Source organism: Empidonax traillii, unplaced genomic scaffold (genome assembly GCF_003031625.1).
Source record: "Empidonax traillii isolate 1590-97213 ecotype Southwest subspecies unplaced genomic scaffold, ASM303162v1 scaffold483:size1218004, whole genome shotgun sequence".
NCBI lineage: Eukaryota > Metazoa > Chordata > Aves > Passeriformes > Tyrannidae > Empidonax > Empidonax traillii.
This window is the reverse complement of record NW_020955676.1, coordinates 1,055,440-1,079,516: the sequence shown is the minus strand read 5'-3', so window position 1 is coordinate 1,079,516 and position 24,077 is coordinate 1,055,440. Positions and strand designations below refer to the sequence as shown.

The 24,077-nt window shown below is 41.4% G+C and overlaps 1 protein-coding gene across 2 annotated transcripts; it reads right to left on the bottom strand.

Moving 5' to 3' along the window:
- Positions 1-206: 206 nt before the first annotated feature.
- Positions 207-23,723, bottom strand: NSG1 (neuronal vesicle trafficking associated 1). Of its 2 annotated transcripts, none has more exons than XM_027896165.1 (5): positions 23,466-23,723; positions 22,875-23,028; positions 18,993-19,109; positions 7,600-7,710; positions 207-2,438 (listed from the first exon to the last, which is right to left on the bottom strand). In XM_027896165.1, the coding sequence occupies exons 2-5, from the start codon at positions 23,001-23,003 to the stop codon at positions 2,238-2,240; spliced, it is 558 nt and encodes a 185-aa protein (XP_027751966.1). In that variant the 5' UTR covers positions 23,004-23,028; positions 23,466-23,723; the 3' UTR covers positions 207-2,237. The 2 variants fall into 2 exon arrangements, with proteins under 2 accessions (XP_027751966.1, XP_027751965.1); XM_027896164.1 differs by having other exon boundaries at positions 22,875-23,025; positions 23,466-23,719.
- Positions 23,724-24,077: the final 354 nt, after the last annotated feature.

Sequence of the window (24,077 nt, the reverse complement as noted above, 5' to 3'; positions counted from 1 at the left end):
CTAAAATTGGGAGCAGTTTGTTAACTAAAAAATATACCTCGTAACCAGCTGTAGATAAGAATCAATAAACTCCCTCCTATTAAATCAGAGGAAAAATAGTTTTGACTTCAAGAAGCATAAGCCATCTGCTTGTTCTAGATTGTAAGGCTTACTAATTTTTATTGTTTGTTGTTACGAGGCGAAAAAGAAGTTGTTTCTCATCAGTATTTACTTGTGCATTAAAATTTTTATTGTCCTAAATTTAAGGGGAAGAGATGTATCATGAATCATTTCTGTGTAGGACAGTCTTGGGGAACAGATCTTTCCATCCTGTAAAATCTGAATGTCCTCTGTAAATACGCTGGGATGAAATGTGTGTGTTTTCGTATCTCTTCTGAAATGTATATTTCTATACATTTCTATTATATGCAACAAGCAGCATCAATTTTATTCTTTACTCTGCACAGAGTGAAAATGTCAAAAGTTACATGTGAATGAATTACATTCAATAAAGCAGGTGCCTGTTAAAAATTGCAAACATGGTATGTGTTGAAGATATTAACATAAGCTTTATATTTTTAAATGCAAAGAAAAAAACATAATTTATTTCTTTTGATGCATTCCACATACCATGATGACTTAATATATTAACAGCCTTTTACAGCTGCACTGTGTGATGCACATTTCATTATCAAGCCTCGAGCATTGAGTCATAATGGTTATTTTTACTGTATTGGGATGGAAGGCTTTGATAAAGCAATTCTGCTGGAGAGAAACAGAAGTAGAGCTAACCATGTTTATTTTCTACTACTGATCTTGAGAAACAGCCCATACTGATGTTTCCCTTTCAATTTTTTAATAGACTCTACCAAAAATAAAAGGAACTTTTGACATGTCCACTACCCCTTGTCCCATTCAAGTAACATGAACAAAAAGGTGACTTGCTTGCCTCGATGCTTCACACACTTATTTTGTATGTTAAATTAATAATGTCTTTTTGTAACATATATTTAAGATTTATAATAAAAATGAAAACATGATTTCACACAAAGAATAGGTAGGTTTGTAATTACAATGGAACTTTAACGTGCATCCACAATACTATGTTCTTCTACATCTTTTCCCCTCCCAAGCCATACACAAACAGTTCTACTCTTCACTCGGTTTCACATGTAGCTTTAAAACAGCCAGTTGTGGTATCTAATATGCTAGTTTCACTTGTGATGCTCTGTGTTTTAAAAAGTATCAAACTGCAAACCATACATAAACAAAAAGCTCTTTCTAATTAATAAAAAGGGAAAAAATGTGAATGTAATACAAGAGAAAATTTAGACATATTACTCCCTCAGTTGTATCCAACAAATGACACAGCAGACTACATGTACTCTTAAGGTATGATCAGAAGATCATTGAAAGATGTCATTTCTCATTAGAACATCCTGATGTATAGTTTTTACACTATCCTCAACACCCACCCCTAAAACTGTCTGTGTTTTTCCATAATGTCTATCTAGTTTGTGTTTCAGTGCACATCCTTACCAAGATGCTAAAGCCACAGTGGAAATGCAGTTAAATCCTGTTGACACCAATAAGAAAACATTGAGCATGCCTTGTTGCAGAGAACTTCATTATCATTTACAAATAAACAACAGTAAAGGAAACGTAAGGAAAAATGCGACCTAACAAGCTTCTTTTTCCATACAAGTCATTACATTATGTCCCCGACATCAGTGCTGACTATTGTTCTTGCTTGAGCCCAGACTAAATATTACTTACAGCTTTCAGCTAAACGAGAGATCACTCTAGTTATGGCTGGGGTGTTTCGGTTTGCAAAATGACAAAGAATTAAAAAATGTAATAAATTAAGTATCTGTTCAGACAACAGAACACATCATTTATCTAAGGTCCGAGCCCTGAAAATCCAGTGATGAAAGCTATCAGTATCCAATAAACTGCAAGAACATATCTAACATTGGATTTATTTTTTTTTTTTTTTTAACATTGAAAATGGTGTCAAAGCTCTACAGCAATGCTGATATGCACCTGGGGTTATGCCCATGAATGTTCTGCAGCAAGTTTTTGTTTTGTTTTTTGTTTGGTTTTTTTTTTTTTTTTGCAAAGCAGTATCAGCAAACAGAAGCAATTGCACCATAAACATGAGTAACCTCTAAATTATCCGTAATTATATTCAATGAAAAGTTCCTTGAAGTCCCTTAGTTACCTTCAAATTACATATTTTTAATAATTCGCTTATCATACTAAGCTGATTTCTCAGCAGCTTCAGTCTCCTGTTCAGACAGTTTTTCTTCTGACAGTACTGTCATCCACGGGGACACAGAGCGCGTGATGGTTTGTTTGGCCAGGTTGTAGTGGTTTATGACTGTGTAAAATTTCCCTCGAGCGCTGGAATCTTGTTCAGAGTAGTAGTTTTCCAACCCAGCTGGAATGCACTGGTTATTCTGAAAAGGAAATCCATCTCTTAGATTACAGATACAGCCCCACACACACCATCAGAAGGTTAGGGTTTTTTTCTCCTTTTCCTTTTAGTCTAAGCCAACAGTCACGTTTTGTGAGTCAAGATGCAATATACAGCAATTAACTACAGTGTTGTCCTAGTGTGCTCAAAATGTTCTTCCCTGCACTCCTTAAACTATTCATGCATTTGCCAGGAAGACCAATCTGGGTTTATATGCCAGAATAATTAATATAACATGCTTGCCTAAAATTATTTTTTAAAGTTTTCTTTCTCTTGTTCCAGCCACATTTTGCCGTTTTTTCCTGCCCACTTAGTTCCAACTGTTTGGTTTGCAACTACAGCTGTCAGTATCCTACCATTAGATTAACTTCAGGCAATTTACTATGGTGTTTGCAGTCCAAGGGATGGAAATTAATACAGATATATTGGTGCCAACGTATGAACAGTTTTACAGCCCAGTAACTAAGACATACAGAAAAACACTGTGGGTGGCCAAGCGTAAGCACAAGTGTGTACACACATACAAAACACTTCACTCTTCATCAGAAAGATGTAGCCAACAGCACGCTTTTAAAAAGCTCTCTGTAACTGTGGGACTGCATTATTTCATTTCCCAGAGTGCAGGAGCATTACATAAAACCTCCTAGATGCTTAGAGCTTTTGTAGAGTGAAATAGGTGATTTAGACAGTTAAATACTAAGTGGGATCCCAATTTTGCTGTCATCTTCAAACCCAAAGTGAGTGTGCCTGTGCTGTGCATTTGTCACAGGTCTTATCTTGCAACTGTTCCAGTGATGGTGGAGTAAGAGCCTACAGAGAAGCTGGTTGCACTGAAGGAAAAAATGACTTGGACATATACTGTGACCCCTAGGTTTTGCTTTAGAAGGTCATGGGGTCTCTCTGCAGGTCCTCTTTCCACTCCAGCCAGTCCAGGCAGTCTTGCTTGATACCTCAGCATGTTGGGACAGTCACGTGAGCAAGTGAATTGACTCAGGGAAATAAGTTTAACCATTTCTACTCTAGCTGTTTTAAACAGAAATAGGCTGTTCAGTCTCCCTGCTTCCAGCACCAGAGCACTAAAACTTTTAGTATTATGGCACAGCAAGTTTGAACTGTTATTTTGTCCTACAGCTCAGCAAACAAACTTTTATACTGGAAATTTCTCAGCACAAAAATATGTGCAAAAATTCCACGGGTTTTAGGACCAGATGCTACCTCAACTATGTCCGTATTTACTTCTGAGTTCACTTTTGTCCTTATCCACCAAAAAAAAAAAAAGAAAAAAGAAAAAGAGAAGTGGCATAAATAAGCACCAATAACAACAGTTTCAATTGATTAAAATCATACAGCACAAAATGGAGGAAGATCCAGCAGACAGTCTTGGCTTAATACAAATTTTGCATCCTAAAAATGTTAGTCTGAAAGAAAAGGCATCAAAAGGTAGGAAAGGAAAAAGGGAGACCTGCCAAAACAACAGGCCCATGGGTAGTCTTATGAACCTGCCTGCCCCTGGGGAATTCAATCACATGGCACATTTGATGTCTCGAAGAAGCCTTGCTGTCACAAAACTATCAGCCCTCCCACAGACACAACACCTCACCGGCTCGAACCTGCGGGTGTGACAGAAGCCTTGAAGTGTGTCAGACTTGTGACAGTGCCCAAAGTTACCACATCCACCCAGATTCCCTTTATTTGTTATCTTTTATCAAGGCAGCAGCTGGGGCAAATCTTCCCCCTCAGTTTTGTTGAAGTAGCACAACAAAGCAGAAGGGATTTAACCCCAGCTGAGCAGCACCTGTGCCTACTCAGCACTGTTTAAATCAGCAGAGGTTTTCAGCTGCAAGACTGGGACCTAGATTTATAAAAACATAATCCAGGAATGTGGAATAGAGCTATTTGATACACTTGTTCAATTACATCAACGTGCCATTTTCTGGAAGTATTATCCATGCTTTATCTGGGATAACTGACACTACTGCTGATGTGATAAATGGCTAAGAAGTACACAGACATATTTGTAGTGATTATTTCACCCAGTCATGGGATGTAGTCACAATTCTAAATATTTAAAATGGGGGAAGGAACACAATCCATTAAGCTAATGAAATCTGCAAAGGAAATTCAAGCAAATATAATTATTAGAGCTGAAGACAAGTCAAAATTGACAGTCTTAAAAATGCCACAAAATCCTATGTTGCCTTTAGAAGCAGTTTGCTTTGTAACAGGCAAAAATGACTCAGTAATGGGTTTTGGTTTGTTTGTTGGTGTTTTTTTTGTAGTCACAAAAACGCACATCATCTAACAGAAGAGCCTAAAGAAACAGCAGTTTCCATCTTGACTGCATTTTTGCTCCCAGGATTTCGTTCTTCTAGAAAAGATGGGAAAACCTTCCCTTTTACTCATTGCCCCTTGTGTTCTGTCCAGGGACAGCCCCACTGCTTAGTTCCCAATCACGGCAAGCCATGCAGCACCCAGTGACTGAGCTATGGGAACTGCTGCCAACTGTTATCCTGGCACTTGCCTAAGACTTTCAGCTATGCAGAACATGTCTCTCCATCCTTTTTGTTTTCATGGTCCCCAGGTAAGAGAAGTAAGAAAGCCATGAGGAGAAAGGGGGATGTTCCACAGTGAGTTGCTAGTCTTTTCTTTGTTTTACAGCCCTTCAATTTTGGAAATTAGTTACAGGTTATGGCCTTTGATGCCAGAGAAAACCCTGGATGCCAGTCTATATCTGGCTAAATTAAGATGACTCCTTTTGTTCCCTTGACATGAAGACCCCAGTGGTATTCATTTATAAATAGCATCTTTTGTCACGTTAACTTTGCTGGGTCAGTAATTCCCAATTACACAGATGATGGTGTGGTCTCCAGTTCCCTGAAATGACTTTGTGGTACTGTCCCCAAGTCTGACAGAACGCAGGTGCTTTGGCAAAAAATGCTGAAGGGTAACAGATATGGTACAGAGCATACTGGAGTCCTGAAGAAATTCTTCCAGGACATAAGTGCACTCAGGTTGTGATTCTCACCAACAGGCTGTGATGAGTGCTCAGAGGAGTGATCTGCACAGCAGCAGTACTAGGGCTGTCAGCTTAAGCAAGCACAGAATTAAGGCTGGAGCAGGTTAAGACTGCTGTACAAAGGAAGATGAGCACCTTTTTAAACACATCTTCAAACCCTGGAGGCGTAGGACAGCAGAAATGTTTGGAACTGCTCCATGTATGAGAGCATCAGAGAAGAGCAAGTCTGACTCAGCTGCAGTAGCTCAGCCTTTATGCAGAGATTCCTACAGCACCAGGCTTCCTGAAGCAGGGGCACCTTTGCCCTTAACCTGGAAATCATATCAGCATCTCAAACATGGGGACATCCAGGCCAGAAAATATTGTTGAGTCCACCTAAGCATGAAGCCAATCCACTGAGACATTGCTCACAAGGTGACAGGCTTCACATCTCCTTGGACATGTGTGCCAAGCTATGCCATATCATGGACTCTCCCCAAAGCATATGCACAGGCAAACAAATAAAAATTCATCTCAACACTTGTAGTTTCAGGCCTTGTGTCATTTGCCAGTGTGTTTATCCTGTAAAACTCTTTTTTAGAGTTACATTACCAAAGATGCCGTGTCTCCTGGCATTATGTGATCAAGCAGCTCTAAACAGCCTCCAAAAAAACACCAGGAGAGTAACCATAACACACTGTGTATGTGCTGCACCTTTAAAACAGAGCACAAGCTATGGGGCATTCTGCCTAACTTCTGTCCCAACACAGGACACCAAGGAAAGAAACACAACCAGACTAAGTGCAACTAAAATGTAGCTAAGAAACGGTTCTTCCCTTAAATATGTGTGACACTAGCAAGAAAAGCCAAAAGAAGCCAGAAGGCTGCAACTCAAAGGAGAGGACAACATGGTGTGAAAGGAAGCAGAAGCAGGAGACTGTTGCTAGACCTACATAGGAGCAGGCTGTTCTGTCAAGTCAGGATCACATGAAGACAAATGTGGTAGGAACATATACTCCAGATTCCAAATTCCTCAATGACAAGAGAAAGCTTAGGGGGGGGGGAAAATGGCTATTGTCCCACAGGACATGAGCACAGAAGGGTTTCTGTGCTTGTCTAAGACAACACAAAAAAAACCCAATAGCAGAACCAAAAGCTGGATCTCCTGAGTTACAGCCAAGTGTTCTAACCACAGTATCTTTTGCTGGGAAAGTAGCAACCAACTGAATGCTTGAAGCCAAATGAATCCAGCAGGGCATCACTGATTAGAATCTGGGACTAGATTCTTGTAAGATATTTATGTGCCTGCAGTGACAGATAGAAATCCTGAATTGTCAAGTAGTTCTTTTTTGAACTTCGTAAAGGGTATCCATTTGATTCATTATGTGACTAAATATTATGAAAAAATTAGAGGGAAGACTGCCATCATCACTGCTATTTTTCTTATCTAATTACAGCCAAGTTCAACCCTGCTAAATTTACAACTGAGAAATCAATGTTACTTTTCTGACTTTCAGCCCAGGTCATAGCTGAGGAGCCAGCACTACCATCTGACATAAATGAAGTCAGCCCAGCCTCCCTTTTGGTTAGAACCAGTATTTTTTTCCAATAAATGTGTTTTCCCTTTTTTGGCATCACTTTTGGCCTGTGGCAGTAGGGCTCGGAGGTCACTGTTCTAGAACACGAAGTTCTTCTTACAAAAATAACCCTCATGTAACTCTACTACTCTTAATGAGAACATCCCTCTACTGTTTCTCTGACACATATTTAAGAATTTTTTTTCTCTGGGTTTTATCATTCTCTTATGTTCTAAGACACAGTATTTTGGAAGATCATTCAACATTAAACCATATGACCCATAAGTGAGGGCTTTGTCTGGACAACTGCAGATGAAGTCTGAAGGATACCACTGTTTGGACTTTTGCTATATTTTCAATGTTTAAAGCATTAGCAAAATAAAAAAAAATATTAAAACTGTTCAACAGTGCAACCTCAATTAATAAGGAAGAAACACAGCAGGAAGCACACTAACCTATGAGAAGAATCACAAAATTCTGTGCAGTACAGCATGACTTCATCAAGGTTATGCATAGAACAACACGGAATATTACACACTCTCCTGTGTTTCTAGAACGGGTATGCGATTTACCTTGAAAACAAATCCTTCCGGACAGGCGTGATCATACTTGTAAACCTTGTAGACTACCAGAAATACAACACACGTTAAGAACGCAAGGGCAAAAAGGACCAGCACAGTTACCTGTAAAGAAAAATAAAACATGCTTATGTTAGCAATGCACTGCTTGTTATACTGCTGCTGTGAATGCACTTTACAGTAAAATCAAGCAAAGGATAAAACCAGCTGCTTAATTATTGAGGGACAACAGGGAAGCAGCACAGAAGTGCTTCTACCTCCCCCTTCTCAGAGAAGAAGGTAGATCATCTGGTCAGTGGCCCACTGCATCTGTACTGCAAGGCTTTTATTGGCTCTGTTTCTGTTCAGCGCACATGTGAGGCCAGAAGGACACAACAAGGTAGCTTGGGTCTGCTGTTTTTTCAGTATTTGGATGATGTAAGCATAAGTCTAGTTTATGTCAGCTGATAGACATGTTTGTTTTCTCCCTGTGCCTGTCCAAGAACAGAGTCAGATGACAGTAAGTTAGCACAGGTGTCATACAGATGATATAAAGGTGACGGTGACTCTTTCAGGGCTTGGAGAAAGTGATGTCTCCTGTCTCTTGGTAGGACCAGAGTTTGTTGTGCCTGCTCTAAACGTATGGATAGTTACACCATTAGTCTGCATGCTTGGTTGCTCAATGCTCCTTAATTTGTAAGTTGAAACAGTACTACTGCATCACACAGAGACTGTACAGGAGTAGTTCACTGCCAGATCCGTAAGGGAATACCCCATGTTCAACACGGGGCGAGCCTGGAGGAGCTCTGTTGAACCTCTTTCCTCAGTGCTCACAGAGAAGCCATTACAGACTCCCTTACATGGCACTAGCTTTTCACATATCCTTCGGTACCTCTCCGTTCCTGAATTTGGGATGGAGAAAAATCCAAGACACACTTAAAATCTGAACAACTCAGTGTCAGTATCAAGCTAACCTTTCCCAGCCATAAACTCTGAGCAGCTGAAGACCAGCAGCCTTTTAGGTGTGACAGGAGAGAGAACTACCTTTAGAATTACATCACCTATTGGCAAACGAAAGAACAAAATTTTGGCCTAGTAGTTACACTGCAAAGCTCTCTAATTCAGACCTATTTTTGTGGAAAGCTGAGCTGAGCATTCATTACTGGGACAGTATCCTTGATGTGTGTGGTGTTATTCTAAAACAACTACTCATAGACAAACTAGTACCTCAAGGAAATTACACAGTAAGAGTGGTTGAGATTAATTTCCATTTTGGCAAGTTAGAAAGTAAGCCAACATGTGCTACAGAATAAGAAACAGTAATAAACAGAAACAAACAAGATTATAATTAATTTCTTAAACCAAAGTATAAAATTATCTCAGTTTTAAAGTTAGTTTCAAAAACCAGCTATATACACCTCCTAAAAAAAGAATTTAGGTATATCAGGATCAATTAATTGAAACAAGAATAATCTGATATTTGAGAAAGCAACAACAACAAAAAAATTGTAGCTTTGCCTCTTGGTAGAAACAAGTCCCTTTATGTTAAATCTCTAAACTAACAAACTTTGCAGCACTGCAAACAGTGTGTGCCAGTGAGATTAGGACACTGCAGGACTGTGATGAACTTTAGGGACTTCTCATGCTGTAGAAGCAAACTTCATCATGGGCAGACAACAGTGAGTGCTAAATTTCCTGGCTGAAACAAAGCTGGGGAGTATCGTGTTGCTGAAGCCAAGGATTTTGTAAGGATTTTTGATAGACAGAAAATAAGCAAAAAAAGGAAGGCTGGAGAGGAGGCAGTGAGAACTGCAGATCAAAAAGTAATTTATCAGAAGAAACGTAGGTATTAATGTAACAATGCTGTTTGAAATGAGACATGGAACAAAGGACCTTTCTGGTTAACAGCAACAGATTCAGTTTCTCAACAGTCACTGGATTAAAAAAGAAAATTATTTCAATCATAATCAGCCTCTGAAAACTTCACATTGACATGAATTTTCATATCTAATTAGTCTTTCTCTGAGTTTATTACTCATTTGCAAACACAAAAGTTAACATGGATAGATCACCCTGTCTTGCCACCCTCATGTTTTCTGCTTATATGTCTCATGTCTCAGAACATCCTGCATGAATCCAAGAGATAAAGTACATTTTCACTTTCCTTTCTGGTTATTCTCTCTTTAATAACAAACAACACACACATGCCCCCATTTCTGGCCCAGCTCAGCCCTTCTGATAGGTTTATAATCAGGCTTCTCCCTTTATTCTTCTATGGTTGTGTTCTTCCAGTGCTTCCTCAGCTATCCCACCCACACACATGTACAAATGCATGTACCCTTCACACTTTGGCTTGGTCCAAGCCTTACATTCCACCTTCCAGGGCTTTCCCCTCCCCACAACTGTAATGAGCCTTATTCTCTGTTCCCTCCCTCCAAATTTACCTTGCACTCCAGGCTCTAGAAAAATTGACCCCTCTCCCCTAAGCCTGCAGTTCCCACTTGGGGCTCCTTGTCTCACCTCCTTAATGCCCTGCTGGTACCCTGTACCTGTACACAGGTGCCCTGGGTCCTCCTGCCCCATGGGCCTCGCCATGCCTGGGCCCCAGTGCAGGTCCACAGCCCACTCTGCCTGCAGGGACAAAAGCCCAAGGCCTTCCCCTGCTGAGCTCCAGCAGCTGCTGGGCAGCATGGGAAGTGGAGGAACCAGAAAACAGGGAGCGCTCCTCGCCCAGCCCAGCAGATACACAATACACACAGGGCCCAGTCCGAGCTGCAGGTTTGGGTCATTCACTTCCCACTGACTCCCAAGTGCATGTTACAGTGTTCAGTCTGCTCTGACAGTGGCTGCTCTTTCCCTTAGAGAAGAAAGGGAAAACAGAGACTGGAGAGCTGGGATAGAAAAGCTAAAAGCCAGATAGGATTATTGCTAAGGCTTCCCCACAAGACATACTCCACGCAGCCCTTAACAAAGACTACTCTCTTTAGGAACACAGGCCTGTGACATGGGACACGGACATCAAGCAGAACAATTGCTATGGCACAGATCAATTCAGCTCACATTTGTCTCTGCCACAGATAGGAGCAAACAGTTTTAAAATGTTTTGAAAAATATTCTCAAATCTTAAAGCATTTTAACCCTATTTCCTGGCCATTCTACTAGCAGGCAGTAGTAGAATTATAACAGTTCTAACTATGCTGACATACAGATGAGGTCTCAGGAACATACCAAGACAACATACTAACAAGGTATTTTGTATCTGAGGATAAGTATTAGACAAAAGACAAAGACTGTATTTCCACAATCACTGCAGTATCACTCTGTTCAAAGCTCCAAAATTGTTCTGGAAAGTGACTGTGTTCTTTGAAAGAGGAAAAAAGCCCAGTGCTATGTGGATTGCTGGAGCCTGGCAAGTTGCTGAGCCACAATCTCAGAGTTGATTTGCTGAGACCTGTTTTCAGCGACCAACATGGAGCTGTGAGTTCTCACTGCTCCTACAAGTTCTTCCATTGCCGCCCAGTAAGCCACTGGAAAGACCTCTCAGGGCTCCTGGTTCAAAATTCTCTCCACTTACTGTATTTCCTAATGTTACTAATTTTGGTATTAACATGTAAATTTTTTCTCTCATTATCTTCAATGATTTGCAATCACACTCCATTTGCAAATCCCTAATCAAGTAAGCTCTTGTCTCCTTCCTATTAGGAGAGAATCTCCCTTCTCTTACCATCCTTCAGGATACGAGTTAACTTCTATTTAAGGACAGTCACAGATGCAAACGACCGAGATGGAATCCAGTGATGAATTTCTTTCCAAGGTGATCGCAATCCCCTGTTAATCTGATCTACTTCTCCCTTATAAGTTGATAATCCTCTTTCTTCTAATAGCCATTTTTCTTCACTCTCATAACAACCCACACTGATGGTCCATAATTGTCAGATCCCCATGTTCACTGCAGTCAGCATCTCTCCCCAGCCAGTAACAGTGCAGCCCAACCTCTCTGCTTCACCTTTTGAGCCCTCTCCTACTGGATGCCTTTCAGAAATAAAAGCCTGAAAAGAGAGAAGGCAGTAAGCTGCTCTCAGACCACAACCAACACCAAAGCTACCATTTTACTGCTTTCTTCCACAGCAACTCTGCACACCCACTGTAACCTAAAGATATTCTTGTCTTCCTACCGACACACTAACAGCAACTTGCCCTCTTCCTCTGTTCCAGGCAGGAGCAGATACAATACATGCAAAAGCACCACTCTCATTGTTTAATCTCTTCTCTCTTTGTGGTAGCCAGCTGGCAGTGCAGGACCAAACACAGTGGGAGCAGAAGTCTTGTGAATTACTATGAGCATTCACTGCCATGCACATCCTGCAGAACTCCAAGGTGACTGTCACACTGCAAGAGTGATGGGCTTTTAAAATAGTTTTCATGAAATAACTACAAGGTAGGACAAACAACCACCTCTTTTAACTAGGAATTCTAAGTGTGGCTTTGCTTTCATCTTGAGTGTGACATTTAAAGTTAGTTTTAAGGGGATCTGGCAGCAAAACCAAGTGAACAGAGAAGATGACAAGATGTATGTGGCAGACTTCTGAATAGATTGAAAGTGAAGAGCAGAAGAAGGACGACGTCTAGCCAGAAGCCATTAATCGAAATAAGAGATGACTAATGAATGAACTAAGCATACCCACAGCAAAAAAAACTGTTTTCAGACTCTGTAAGTGGGTAGCTGAACAAATGAGATTCACCATATCTGACAACTACACTAACATATAAGCAGGTTGTGATAAGGCCTTTACCATAAGATCTGCTAGGTCTTCCCCATCAGTCCATCCTACTTTGCCTCAGCTGTGGAACACTGCAAGCTGTATTTTCTCAGCCTGGCTACTGCAGTCTCCTTCTTCCTTACTCCGCTACTGTTTATTGGACTCCCTTTTTAATCAAGCTGCAGTATTAGAGCAAAATTCATCAACTGCATCAACAGTGCTTGCTTCACACCCTTTCCTGCCTCCTGTCCCTTTCTGAGCAAATTACCAGTCATGCTTCAAGGCATGCACAAGTCTACTCCTTTTGCTCCTCTCAGCTCCACCCATTTTGCCTGTATCCCACTGTCCCAATAAAGCCTGGGTACCATCCGTTTCTCCTCTGCCTTCACCTTTCTAATGCCTCCTCCTCTTGCCTGAAATTCTTTCATTAACCCACTCACAGTGTGCTGCTTTGCACCACACCTTCCTTCATGCTTTTCCTTCCATCAGCACACAAACCCATGTAGAAGCATTTCAAGAGGTTATTACAAGAGGTGGAACTAAAGTGGAACTAACAAGATATGCAGTAATTTTCACTGCTCCATCACTGCACTTGGTCACATCTCATCTCTGCTCTACATCTATGCATTATCTATTTCAACTCAGCCTCCTGGGAAAACAACTTTCATTTCTGATCTGTCTGTAAAATGTGAGGTACAGACTTGGTGCCAGCACCGAACAAGAAGAGTGAAGACACACAGACATAGAGCACCTTTCAGATGAAGTGATTTACAACCAATTTATGCTTTGCTCACCAGCTAAATGCAAAGACCTCAGGGGTGAAATACAGCAACTCTGTACAACCACTTAGGACAGGAAATTAGGACTACTGCTATTGAATTTAAACTACAAGAGAATTTTAGGCAGACAGACTGTAATTACAATAGATTGTGTCTGGCTACATCCCACAGACAAAAATTCGTAAAACACTGCATTGACTTCCCTGCAAATGGCTGTGACCTCCATTTCACCTCTCTCCACTGAAATCCTGTGTCTCCAGCTGCACAATGCCCTCTACCAGCACACTGGAGAACACCAAAATCAGCTCTCCACTTATCACTGCTTTTCAAAAATTATGTTCTTGTTTGCTATTACTTCAGCCTGCCTCTGAAAGTTTACATGGAAAATGTGTCTGAGACAATTCCACTTCAATTTGCAGGAAATGGCAACATAAAAGAAAAAAAAGAACCTTTACCTCTATACACTCAACAGTTGACTCGTATTCACTTACGGAGCAATGTAAATTACACAGAACAACTTGGTACAATGTCTCGTACTTGCTGTGGGAATATATACACGTATACAAGACAATCAGGTGCCTTGTTTCAAGAAGAGTATTTCCAACATCACAGGTCATGTTTAGCTATTTGACTGGTATCCATCTATTGAACTCAACTTCTGCACCAGAACATTTCCATCAAATGTTTGTGCTCAAAGAGGATGACAGTTTTGGGGCAGCCTGTATAGAAAAAGCAGGAGAAAGCAAAAGACTGTCCCTCCCAAAGAGATGACACAGAGAAGGAGAGAACTGTCTTGGATGCTTACCTGGAGATGACTGGGAGTAGCAGCAAGAAAGGCAGATAGATTCATGAGGACAGTAACAGAAAAAAAGCTAAAAAGAAGCTACAGAATCAGCACTTATTAACAGCAACTGTGCAAGGCAACAGGACCAGTCTGCAAGGGAGTTGATTAATGAAACCTGAGGGACATACTGTTAGACAAAAACAAGTTAACAAGGCAGTGGCCTTGAGTTTCTAGCACTGTGGCTTAACTCAGCTGTTCATGACAATGTTCCATCATCTTCCATCACATGGCACCCTATATTAGTTTCTTAACTACAGAGATCTGAGGAAGCAGTTCAAGAAACCCTGTGGCACAAAGATAAGAATCTTATTACCTTCACATACAAACCCAGAATATATTACTGAGGCCAGGATAAAGGCTGCTTAAGGTTACCACAGAAGAGGAAAGGCTATTTAAGTGCTATATCTAGAGAGATCCAAAACATCTTTGTCAATGTCACTGGTTCTCTTCCAATAAAAGGATTTCTAATAGAGACAACAGCAGAGGACACCTGACTAATAACAGAAAAGCCACTGTTAGGCATCCACTTTACTTAAATCTTCCAGCTCTGACTGTAAAAATTCCTTTCAGCTAATAATTTAGCAGGAGGATTGTCAATACCATATCAGAGAGTATCAAATATGAAGGGGAAAAAAAAAAAGGAAGTGACAGTTGCCATGCAGTGCCTTTACATCAATTCTTTTAAAATAGCGGTTACATTGAAAAAAGAACCTCCTTTATTTTTCTTATTTTAAGCAATAAAGGAAAAATTCAAAGCCTGCCAAATGCTTATACTTGTGAACAACTTTAATCCTGTGAGCAGTTCTACTAAAGAAACAGAACTACTCCTGACAGTAAGTACCTGTCACTCTTCCAGCCAAAGTGACAGACACACAACGTACTTAAGGAAGAGATATCCTGTACAGGAGACATCTCATGCACCTAATAGACTTTTAATGTGGGAGTGAAGAGCTGCTCAACACACAAAGTAATCACAGAGCAACAAAGAGAGAACTATCTTCCCTCTCTCTGATTATTTTTGCAGCAGTAATAATTGGTGGCATTACTAAGAAGAGGTACAAAAGTCTTGAGGCAGAAATATGTTTGAAGGGTGCCCCTTTAAAGATAGGGAAAAAAAAGCAATAGTTAGATATACGTTGCCTACATTTTTGCAGTCTTAAAATGACTGGGTAAAACTGCAAGAACTGATCTTGAAAGAAGTCTGAATTCCTCTTCCACAACTTCATGCAGACATTTCAACAACCACTTGCTACTTGATAGTACCTGGCTTGCACCATATGGTCTTACCACAGAAATAAGCTTCAGGCTTTGGCTCTGCAGTTAGATGCATGTAGAGATGTCAAGGATAAAGTCTGAAGAACTGAACTGCCTTTCAATAGAACCAAAAGGCTGAAGGCACACTACAGCTTGGGTTTATTTAAGGGCTTGAAGTTTATTGGGAAACATAAGTGTTTGCTTTCAAAATACCTCTAAATGTTCTTTATTGAGATTTTCCCAAAGACAGAAAAAAAATGTCATGCATTGCTAAAACAGACATTTTTTTAAACGGGTGTGTTTGTGCATAATTGTCAACTGTAGCCAAATTCAATGGGTGCCAGAACAGACATCCCACTACAAAATCCAACTGGAGGTTGTAAAAACACTGCTCTGTCAATGGGGGAAGCAAAGGTTTGGCCTTGGGTAACTCACACCATCAATTTTCTTCTGTCATAACTTCTTCCTGTGTCCTGATTCACAAGGGTCCTTTGCAATGACATTTCCAGCCTTGCTGTGTTACTCTGTACGGCAAACAATTTATAGGAGAGAAAAATCTGCCTCGTTTGAAGTTGCTTTCCAGTTGCGAAGAACCAACTCCCCACATTATCCTACATTGTTCAAAGAACAAAAGCAAGACTTCTACGTCTCAATGGCAAATAATCTTCAGTGAAAAATCACACCTTTCTTAGTCTGGTTAGTGCCATAAAACTAAATTAAGACAACAGGGTTCCCATAATCAGGAAATCTTCACATTCTTCTGAGGTATTCTGATTTGAATTCAGAATGTGGCTTGACAGAAGAAAATTATACTTGCAGTTTTCTTTGTAAACATTCTCAGCTCTGTTGTAATAACTGTGGTAATGTGGATTGAATGCAGAAAATACATTTTATAATTGATTATTCACCCAGGTGCTAAAACACCATCTACATGACATATGCACAGGCTGGAGTTGCTTCATTTGTTATAATGTATAACTTCTCAAGAAGAACAGCTTTAGGTGATTTGCACTGCTGAATCCTAAAACTGCAATCTGCTTTGTCCTTATTTAAGAAGTACATCCTAGAATACACATGTAAATTATTTGTAAATATGACTGACTGACTTGCTTTATTTTTAGCACAACACTTGGGCTGTGTCTTGTGGCAGGCTTGTGCATCGGTGATGTACAATACTGAAGTCATTAAAACAGCATCTGAAACCTTTTTCATGAACATGAGCCAAAGTCAATATCTCACCAGTTAAATAATGCATTTCATAATTATAGCAAATATTTAATTTTCAGACAAATATCTTTTTGCTCTCTTGGAATCAACAGCAGCAGTTGACATGATGGTTCACAATTAATAAGGACCCAGGAGAAAACCTCACACAATCGGTACTTTTCATCTACATATTTATGAAATTTCATCAATTATTCATCTAATATTTACTACTGGGAGTGGTGAATATGACAGTCATCCCTGCTGGAGAACCAGTCAGTTCTCTTTAAAATGTTTCAAGCAGCATAATTCAATTCTAAAACTGTTATATGGAGATTAAGGGATGTTTTTAGGACCTGAATGTTCTGCATGAACATTGTTTTCAATTAACTGAACCACAATTTTCCTAATTGATCAACCCCCGCACTCTTCTTTAGAAGCCTAGACTTACAGCCACAGTGTGAATCACCCAGCAATTCCCAAGAGATACCAAATCTTACTGAAACCTCTCTCTGATGCAGTAGTTACCTAGCAGCAAAACCTAGCAACCCTGTAGTATGAGATTAATCCCAGAGCGATCATCATAAAGTAGTATCTAAAGGATATTTTACTTAAGTATGCCATCCAAAAGTATATAAAAATGCAATGCAAAGATGCTCAGGCTTCTAACTGTTCAGCTGTATATATTAGAAAAGACTACTCAACAGCATGACAAGATTTTTTACGTATTTGTTGTTCAGTTAGGTCTCATTTGCTCAGCTCTCCCAACAAAGGCAGGGAAACACAGATCTACATAGGGATGTGGAAACCACTTAGATGTGACTAAGATATCTTAATTTAATGTTCCAGCAATTAAATCCCTTAGTCCCTACAGCTAAAGCATAAGTGCAAACTTCATCAGGTATAGGTTCTGCTCAGCTGCTGGGAACCAAAGTCCCAGCAGGGTACTCAAACTTTCTCTCTTTTCTCTTCTACAACACAGTAAGCATTTTCCAGTCACCTTAGTGTGACCAGGACACACACAGAGACAGGCAGACGTAAGTTCCCCATGTTCTCAGCTGTCTATTTGCATTTTCCCAACCCTCGCCTGACAGAAAGGGGATTACTCTCAAGGACTGAGTGGCACTATGGTGCCAGGAGGACAAAGAGAGGATGTTAGTCAGAATGTTGCATTTTCTCTGAGGGATAGGACATCCTTGCCCCAAATCAGGGAAGAGGAAAAACTGGAACTAAGTTTCTTACCTGCTTAGTAAAACCCTACCATACCCCATATCATTTCTTCATAGCTAATCAGGGTGGTTCCCCATATAGCTTACTGGGAACCTACATGCTTCACTGTGTGGCTGAAGACTCCACCAGGTAACTGGCACTTAAAACATTTGTCATGGCAACACTCTGCAAAGTTCCTTCCCAAATATACTCTAATCCCTCCTTGAGCCTTCACTTGGTTTGTTTAGCATGCTCTGATTCCACTGAGAGCTGTACATACACTTCCGAAGGTCAGCTTGGGCTTGGGCAGCTTTTAGAACCACTGCTCAGGCACAACAAAACCAGAATCTCTGGTGTGCCCTAAAATCTCCTATCACGCAGAGTTCAGAAGCATGCAATATAAAGAGAATCCACATCTCTACTGAAGCTCTGTATTTCTCCCTCATACTAAATGTTAGGCTTTACAAATATATTTGTACTTGTGCAGTGAAGAGTGTGGTTGCCTACTGTTTAAAAATGCTTTGGCATCCTTGGGTAAAGTGCCAATTAAAAGCACTGAGAAGCTGCAGTCTTCCTTTGTTAAAAGAACAAGTAGGGAAGCAGGAGTTGAAATGTCAACTTTCCTGCTTTGCTTTACTTACACAGAGCAAGAAAACCTATCCTCCAGTGAGAAGGGGGAAAGGTAATTCAATCCTTGCTCTCAAACCAGTTAAGCTCTCATGTTTCCTATGGGACTACTGAAGGGAATAAGAGGGGTGTGGACACTACAGAGTAAATCTGAGTCAGATTCTTTCTGAACTACCATCTGACAGTAAGAGTCGTCACCAAGCTTTACGATTAAATTGGACCAGGAAAACTGATAGCAAAGAGCTCTGGTATATACCCCTGAGCTGCCAAGTCATACACTTAACTATAAAAAATACATAATGGACTATGACAGTGCTTTTAAGAGAATGGTTTGGCCACAGTGATAAATAAGAAGCCAATAGGAAAATAAATGTTCTTGTGGTTCATGTCCTTCAATACAAACAGGAGTTTTATCCATGCCACGAGCACTATCTGTGTGCAGCCCACAGACACCTTGGCCAGCCATGTTCTGAAACCCACACGCTGACAGAAATTAACCCTTCTGAACTCATCTGCCGGTGAGGGATTACAAGCAATAATGCTTCAAGATTTGATTTTGCTTCTCATTGTTAAATACTGAACTATTATAACACTGAATTTATTTTTCTCATGTCCAGCTAAAACCACAACAGGCACTCTGTTAGAGCCAGTTCTGACTACAATCAGCAATTGATTTTAAGCACTTCTGTGAACACAACTGAGTTATTAACATCTTCAGACAGCACTGCTTACCTTAAATCTTTCCGAAACCCCTTCAGTGATGCTGATTGTGAATTCAGCTATTTTAGGAGTACGGAACTTTCCCTTCTTGCGATCAGGTTCATATTCTGTTTTTGTTTTGACCACAACCTTTAAGAAAAAATAAAAAAACTATTAGCTGAAACTAGCCACAGAAACCTTCTTTAACTCTTCTTTAACCTGCTTACAAGCACATTAGCAAAATATTCCTTCCCTTCCTCCCCCCCCCCCCGCCTTGTGTAGTTCTTCTTTGAAAGCTGTAAATTGTGTATTTTTCTGGCATATCAATAATTAAGAAAGTTATCTCTCAAAGTGATCTTGATGGACCTACTGTTGTTACACAACAGTTTCACAAACTTTCAGTTTTTTCATCTGTGATGATACTGTGCTCCTGTACTAGGCAAGCATAGGTCAAATCCAAATCCGATCCAAGTCCTTCTCACTTTGTATAGTCTGAAAACAGTCACCTCCACTTGCTTCAGGAAATCCCACTGATGGGATTTCAAACTGGAGACCAACAAGAGAAGATTACTGAAGAGGACCCACAGAAATCCTACAAGATGCCATGTTCTTTGACGGCAGAATCTTGAGTTTAAAGAAAGTGAAATGACCCATCTAGTTGCTATCCACTATGTGACAGACTATGGCCTTTGGCACTCTTATTTTTAACATCTAATTTCTGATTTATCAGCTGCAAGCAGCAAGATGCACACAAATGCTTGTGTTAATGACATTTCTTCAAACACCCAAGGCTCTTCAACTTTAGTTTATTCCTTGCTATGAACTACTGCCCCAAGCTGCACCATTTAGCACCTTACCTGTATTCCCTAAATATTCACTACGTCAGCCTAATCCTTACTATTCTCCTAGGCATTCTAATTGTAAAAAATTTTCACATACCTAACCCATTTGCCTCATTTTTGTCTTCTGCATTTTTCAGGATCTTTTTCTAACTATCATTCTTGAGATAGGGTGCAGTTCATCATACTGACAGTGCCATTACGATTTTTTCAATTTTCTCTGTTGTTCCAAGGAATAAATACCTACTCTTGTAGATTTTTAGAATCAAATTCTATCTTTGGCACAGCCCGTGGTATTAATAGCAAATACATTATCACAGAATCATAGAATGGCCTGGGTTGGAAGAGACCTTAAAGATGATCGAATTCCAAGGGCAGGGACACTTTCCACTAGACCAGGTTGCTCAGAGCTCCCTCCAGCCTGGCCTTGAACACCTCCAGGGATGGGGCATCCAGAGCTACTCTGGGCAACCTGATCCAGAGCTGCACGACCCTGAAAGTAAGGAACTTCCTCCTAGTATCTAAACTAAACCTACACTCAGCTTGAAGCCATTCCCCTTTCTCCTGTCACTACGTGCCCTTGTAAATAGTCTCTTTCCATCTCTCCAAAATTAAGATTATGACACTCACAGGTAGCCAGGCGTTGAAATTACAAGCTTTGGGTTCCCCTCTTCTCACTTCCTTGAATAGTACCTAGAATGTGTAACTGTACTAGACTCAGTACCATAAAGCTTATTAGACACTTCAACAGCATTACACATATTTGTGCAGGACAGAGGTTTTGAAACTTCTTTACCTATTTTCAGCTCTACATAGTAAGGCAGTAGTTATTACCTATTTTAACTTTGTAACTGCCCAACAGCACCATGAAAGTAAACTGCCTGAAGAGTTCTGAAATGCTTTTTAGCATTTTACTTACATTCCTCCCCCCTTTATATTGCGTAATCTCAGGCAACTCAAATCACATTCAGCTGACACTGAATGTACAGTTCTAACTGCTTGGTTATGTAATGTCTTCTTTTGTTTAACACATCTGAATATGAATTTAAATTACTTCACCCCTTTAATTTAGAAACTGTCAAAATCATCAAATCCTTAGCGCTGTAGTCACTACTTTTCAAGAAGTTATGCTTCACTGCCATACTGGAGCCTTGTAAGTGAATAATAAGCATAGATATATGAAGTATGTACTCCTATTCATTATACATGAGTGTCTGCATACTTCAGAATTTGATCTGTGTGTCAATCTTTCCTTAATACTGTTTCTTCTTTTCGCATCAGTTGCTCCGCTCCTGCCTTTGAGTCTGTAGCAACCAGTAAAGAGACACTGACATGACATGACTAACCACTTACAGAAGGAAACCAGCAGGACCAATAAATTCATGACTTTAATTTTTCCCCTCTATGTCTGCAAAAGGAAAAAAAAAAGCTAATACACAATTAGACAGTGGAGAGAAGAAGAACCAATCAAATATTCCTTTATTTCAGCTTTTAGCCTAGATGGACATTTGCTTTTTTTCAAGGCAAATGCCATAAAGGTGGGAGGAGTTCCGCCCCATTCTAGTAGGAGCCGTAGGGCCGGCACAGAACATTCTGAGCTCACTACAGAGGCTCTGCTCAGGTTAAACCTATTACCATACAGATCCCTACTTCAGACTTCTGCTTAGCAGTGCAGGAACGTAACAAAATCCTTTGGACACTGGTCCTTGGTAATCGGTTATATCCAGTCACCAGTTGGCAGGCGTATCAGACACAGTAAGACTTAACTTGTTTCAAAGCTTTAGGGTACAATTTTGTCCTCAGTTACAAGATTTACACCCATGTAACTGAGGGCGTAAAATGGACCCTTAGGCTCTCCAACAGCTGTTATGGCTTATGGCATTTATGCCTGCCAACTGGCCACCACACACAACACAGAATGGTGTTGATAGCAATTAAAATGGAGGTCAAAAATTTATTTGTATTGCCTACCAGCAACACTCTGACAAGGAAAATTTTACAAGCTAAAATTCTTTACCCTGAGATACCATTATCTGAATCTTTTTGAGCTCTGAGGAATGTATATGTCTGGGTTTATGTATATATATTATATGTAATGTCTATATCATGTAAATATCAGTTTAACTAAACGTAGAATTGAGCTTGTGGAAGGCCAAAATAAAAACTGTATGAAGACCACAAAGCTTTTTTTTCCAGATGCATGTGAAAAATGTATAAGTAAGTATCCTATTAAAATAGGATATTGAAAAACCTGAAAAGGTTATCCTACTACTGTGTGCCTTACGTGGTAGTAATACTTAACTGTATTCTTTATTGTGGACAATAAACAATAAATTTACAGGCTATCACATCACCTTCTTAAAGCTTTAAAATTAAATCCTTAATAATCAAGCCATATAATACGGAACACAGGAAGCACACTTATCTTCCAACCTGTAAGCACTCATCGGACTGTCCTCTTCCAACTACAGAGGATCTGAATTCCCTATTTGGAGGTTTCTGAACCAAATAAATTGCCATGGAGAAAACTCAATGGCCTATTCTCATTATTTCAGCTTGTCTAGGGTTAGCATTAGTTTCCTACTGAAGCACAGAAGGAATATGGAAGAGCTCTCTGTTACCAATCTGCCTGTCCCCATGCTGCAGAGAAATAAAGCAGGGCTTTATCTCCCCATCAGAGAGGCATTTGCTGGACAGAGAAAATTCACATCATTCACACAGAATACACAGTACCTTACAAATAATCATAAAAAAAGAAAGATGCAGAATAGGATGGGCTATGACAATACAGCATAGGGAAGCTTGCATTTATATGCCTATATGTTTCATACACAGCACTGAAATTTATATACGCTTACTGCTAACGTTTTTCACTGTTTTTAAATGCAAATCGCTATTACTGGATTTTCGTGAGCTTAACTGTTTGGGGTTTTTTCCCCAGAGGGAACTAGCATGCTTTAAAACACCCCAAATTTCTCACCGTTTCTAAGCTGCTCGTTACACATAACCTATTCTTTTGTTGTTTGCCTGTGCTTTGGGTGTGATTCTCCAGGGTGGAAACTAAAGCCTACTGTACCTTATCAGGAGGTGGGAACTGGAGCTGATTGACATCCAGGGGTGTGATCAGAGGGATGGTGTCAAATCCATCCTCCAAAAGGGGCTGCTTTGTGCTCTTCTCGCTGAAATTATTCCCCAGTTTCACCATTCTTCCAGGATAGAGGGATTTTCTGCTGGCACACACGGGCACACACGCACAGAAATGGAAAATATCAGAAACCAGACCTTTCCCCAGCGGGCCCGAAATATCTTACGACTAAAAAAAAAAAAAAAAAAAAAAAAAAATATTACGCCTTCGTCCTGTGACTCGGTTAGGCTTTGACGTTCTGCGAAGAACGATGGAAGTTAAAAATAAATAAATAAACAAAACAAACAAAAAACCCCACCATCACGCACACAAAAAAGCACCCCAAAATCCGCGGCACGTCATCCCGATGCGAGCGATGCGCATCCCCGCGGGATGCGCAGCGCTCCGGAGCCCCATCCCCGCAGCTCCCCGCGCCCCCTCCCCTGCCCGTGCCGTGCCGTGCCGTGCCGGAGGGCTCCCCGCTCCTTTCTCCCGGCCTCCCCTCCGCGGGGCAGGGGCAGGGGCAGCGCGGCCAGCACTCACCGCCGCGGCTCCCGGCCCTTCCTCGGGGGGCGTCGTTCGCCGCGGCCCGCGCAGCGATGGCGGAGCGGGGGGCGAGGCGGCGGCTCTCCCTCCGCGGGTGGCTCTGGGCGGCCGCAGCGCCGGGGCCGTGACGCAGCCGCCGCCTGGCTGAGGCAGCTCTGGAGCAGCAGCAGCACAAAGGGACCCCGCGGGGACGAGCGGACGGGCGGGCGGCTCCCCCCAGCCGGCGACTGGCGCAGCGGCAGCAGGTGGAGGAGGAGGCGGCGGCGGTGGGGGGGGGACCGGCCGGGACGCGCCGCCCTCCGCGCCCCTCCCTCCCTCACGGTGCGGGGGGTGGTGGCTGCCCGTGCCCTGCGCCAACGGGGGTCGGCGGAGCTGCTGCCCTCCCCCTCTCCGCAGCCCCCTGTCCCCCGTGCCAGCGAGTCCTGGCCCTGGGGAGCCGCGGCAAGGGCATCGTTTGTGCCGCGGGGTGGTAAGCTGCGCTACATCAGGCGGCGACGATGGGCCTGGCCTCGCCCTGCCCGCCGCCGGCCCCCGAGCCGGGAGGGACGGCGGGGTCTGCTCCGCCCGGCCGCCTCAGCCGGGGGGCGATGCCCGGCTCTTCCTTTCCAG

Excerpts from the sequence above, each read along its gene's own strand:
- NSG1 (XM_027896165.1), bottom strand. The coding sequence starts at position 23,003 with ATGGTGAAACTGGGGAATAATTTCAGCGAGAAGAGCACAAAGCAGCCC. Across the intron at positions 19,110-22,874 it reads AGTTCCCACCTCCTGATAAG|GTTGTGGTCAAAACAAAAAC; the intron begins GTACAGTAGGCT and ends TTTTTCTTAAAG. Across the intron at positions 7,711-18,992 it reads GGGTTTCGGAAAGATTTAAG|GTAACTGTGCTGGTCCTTTT; the intron begins GTAAGCAGTGCT and ends TTTTCTTTACAG.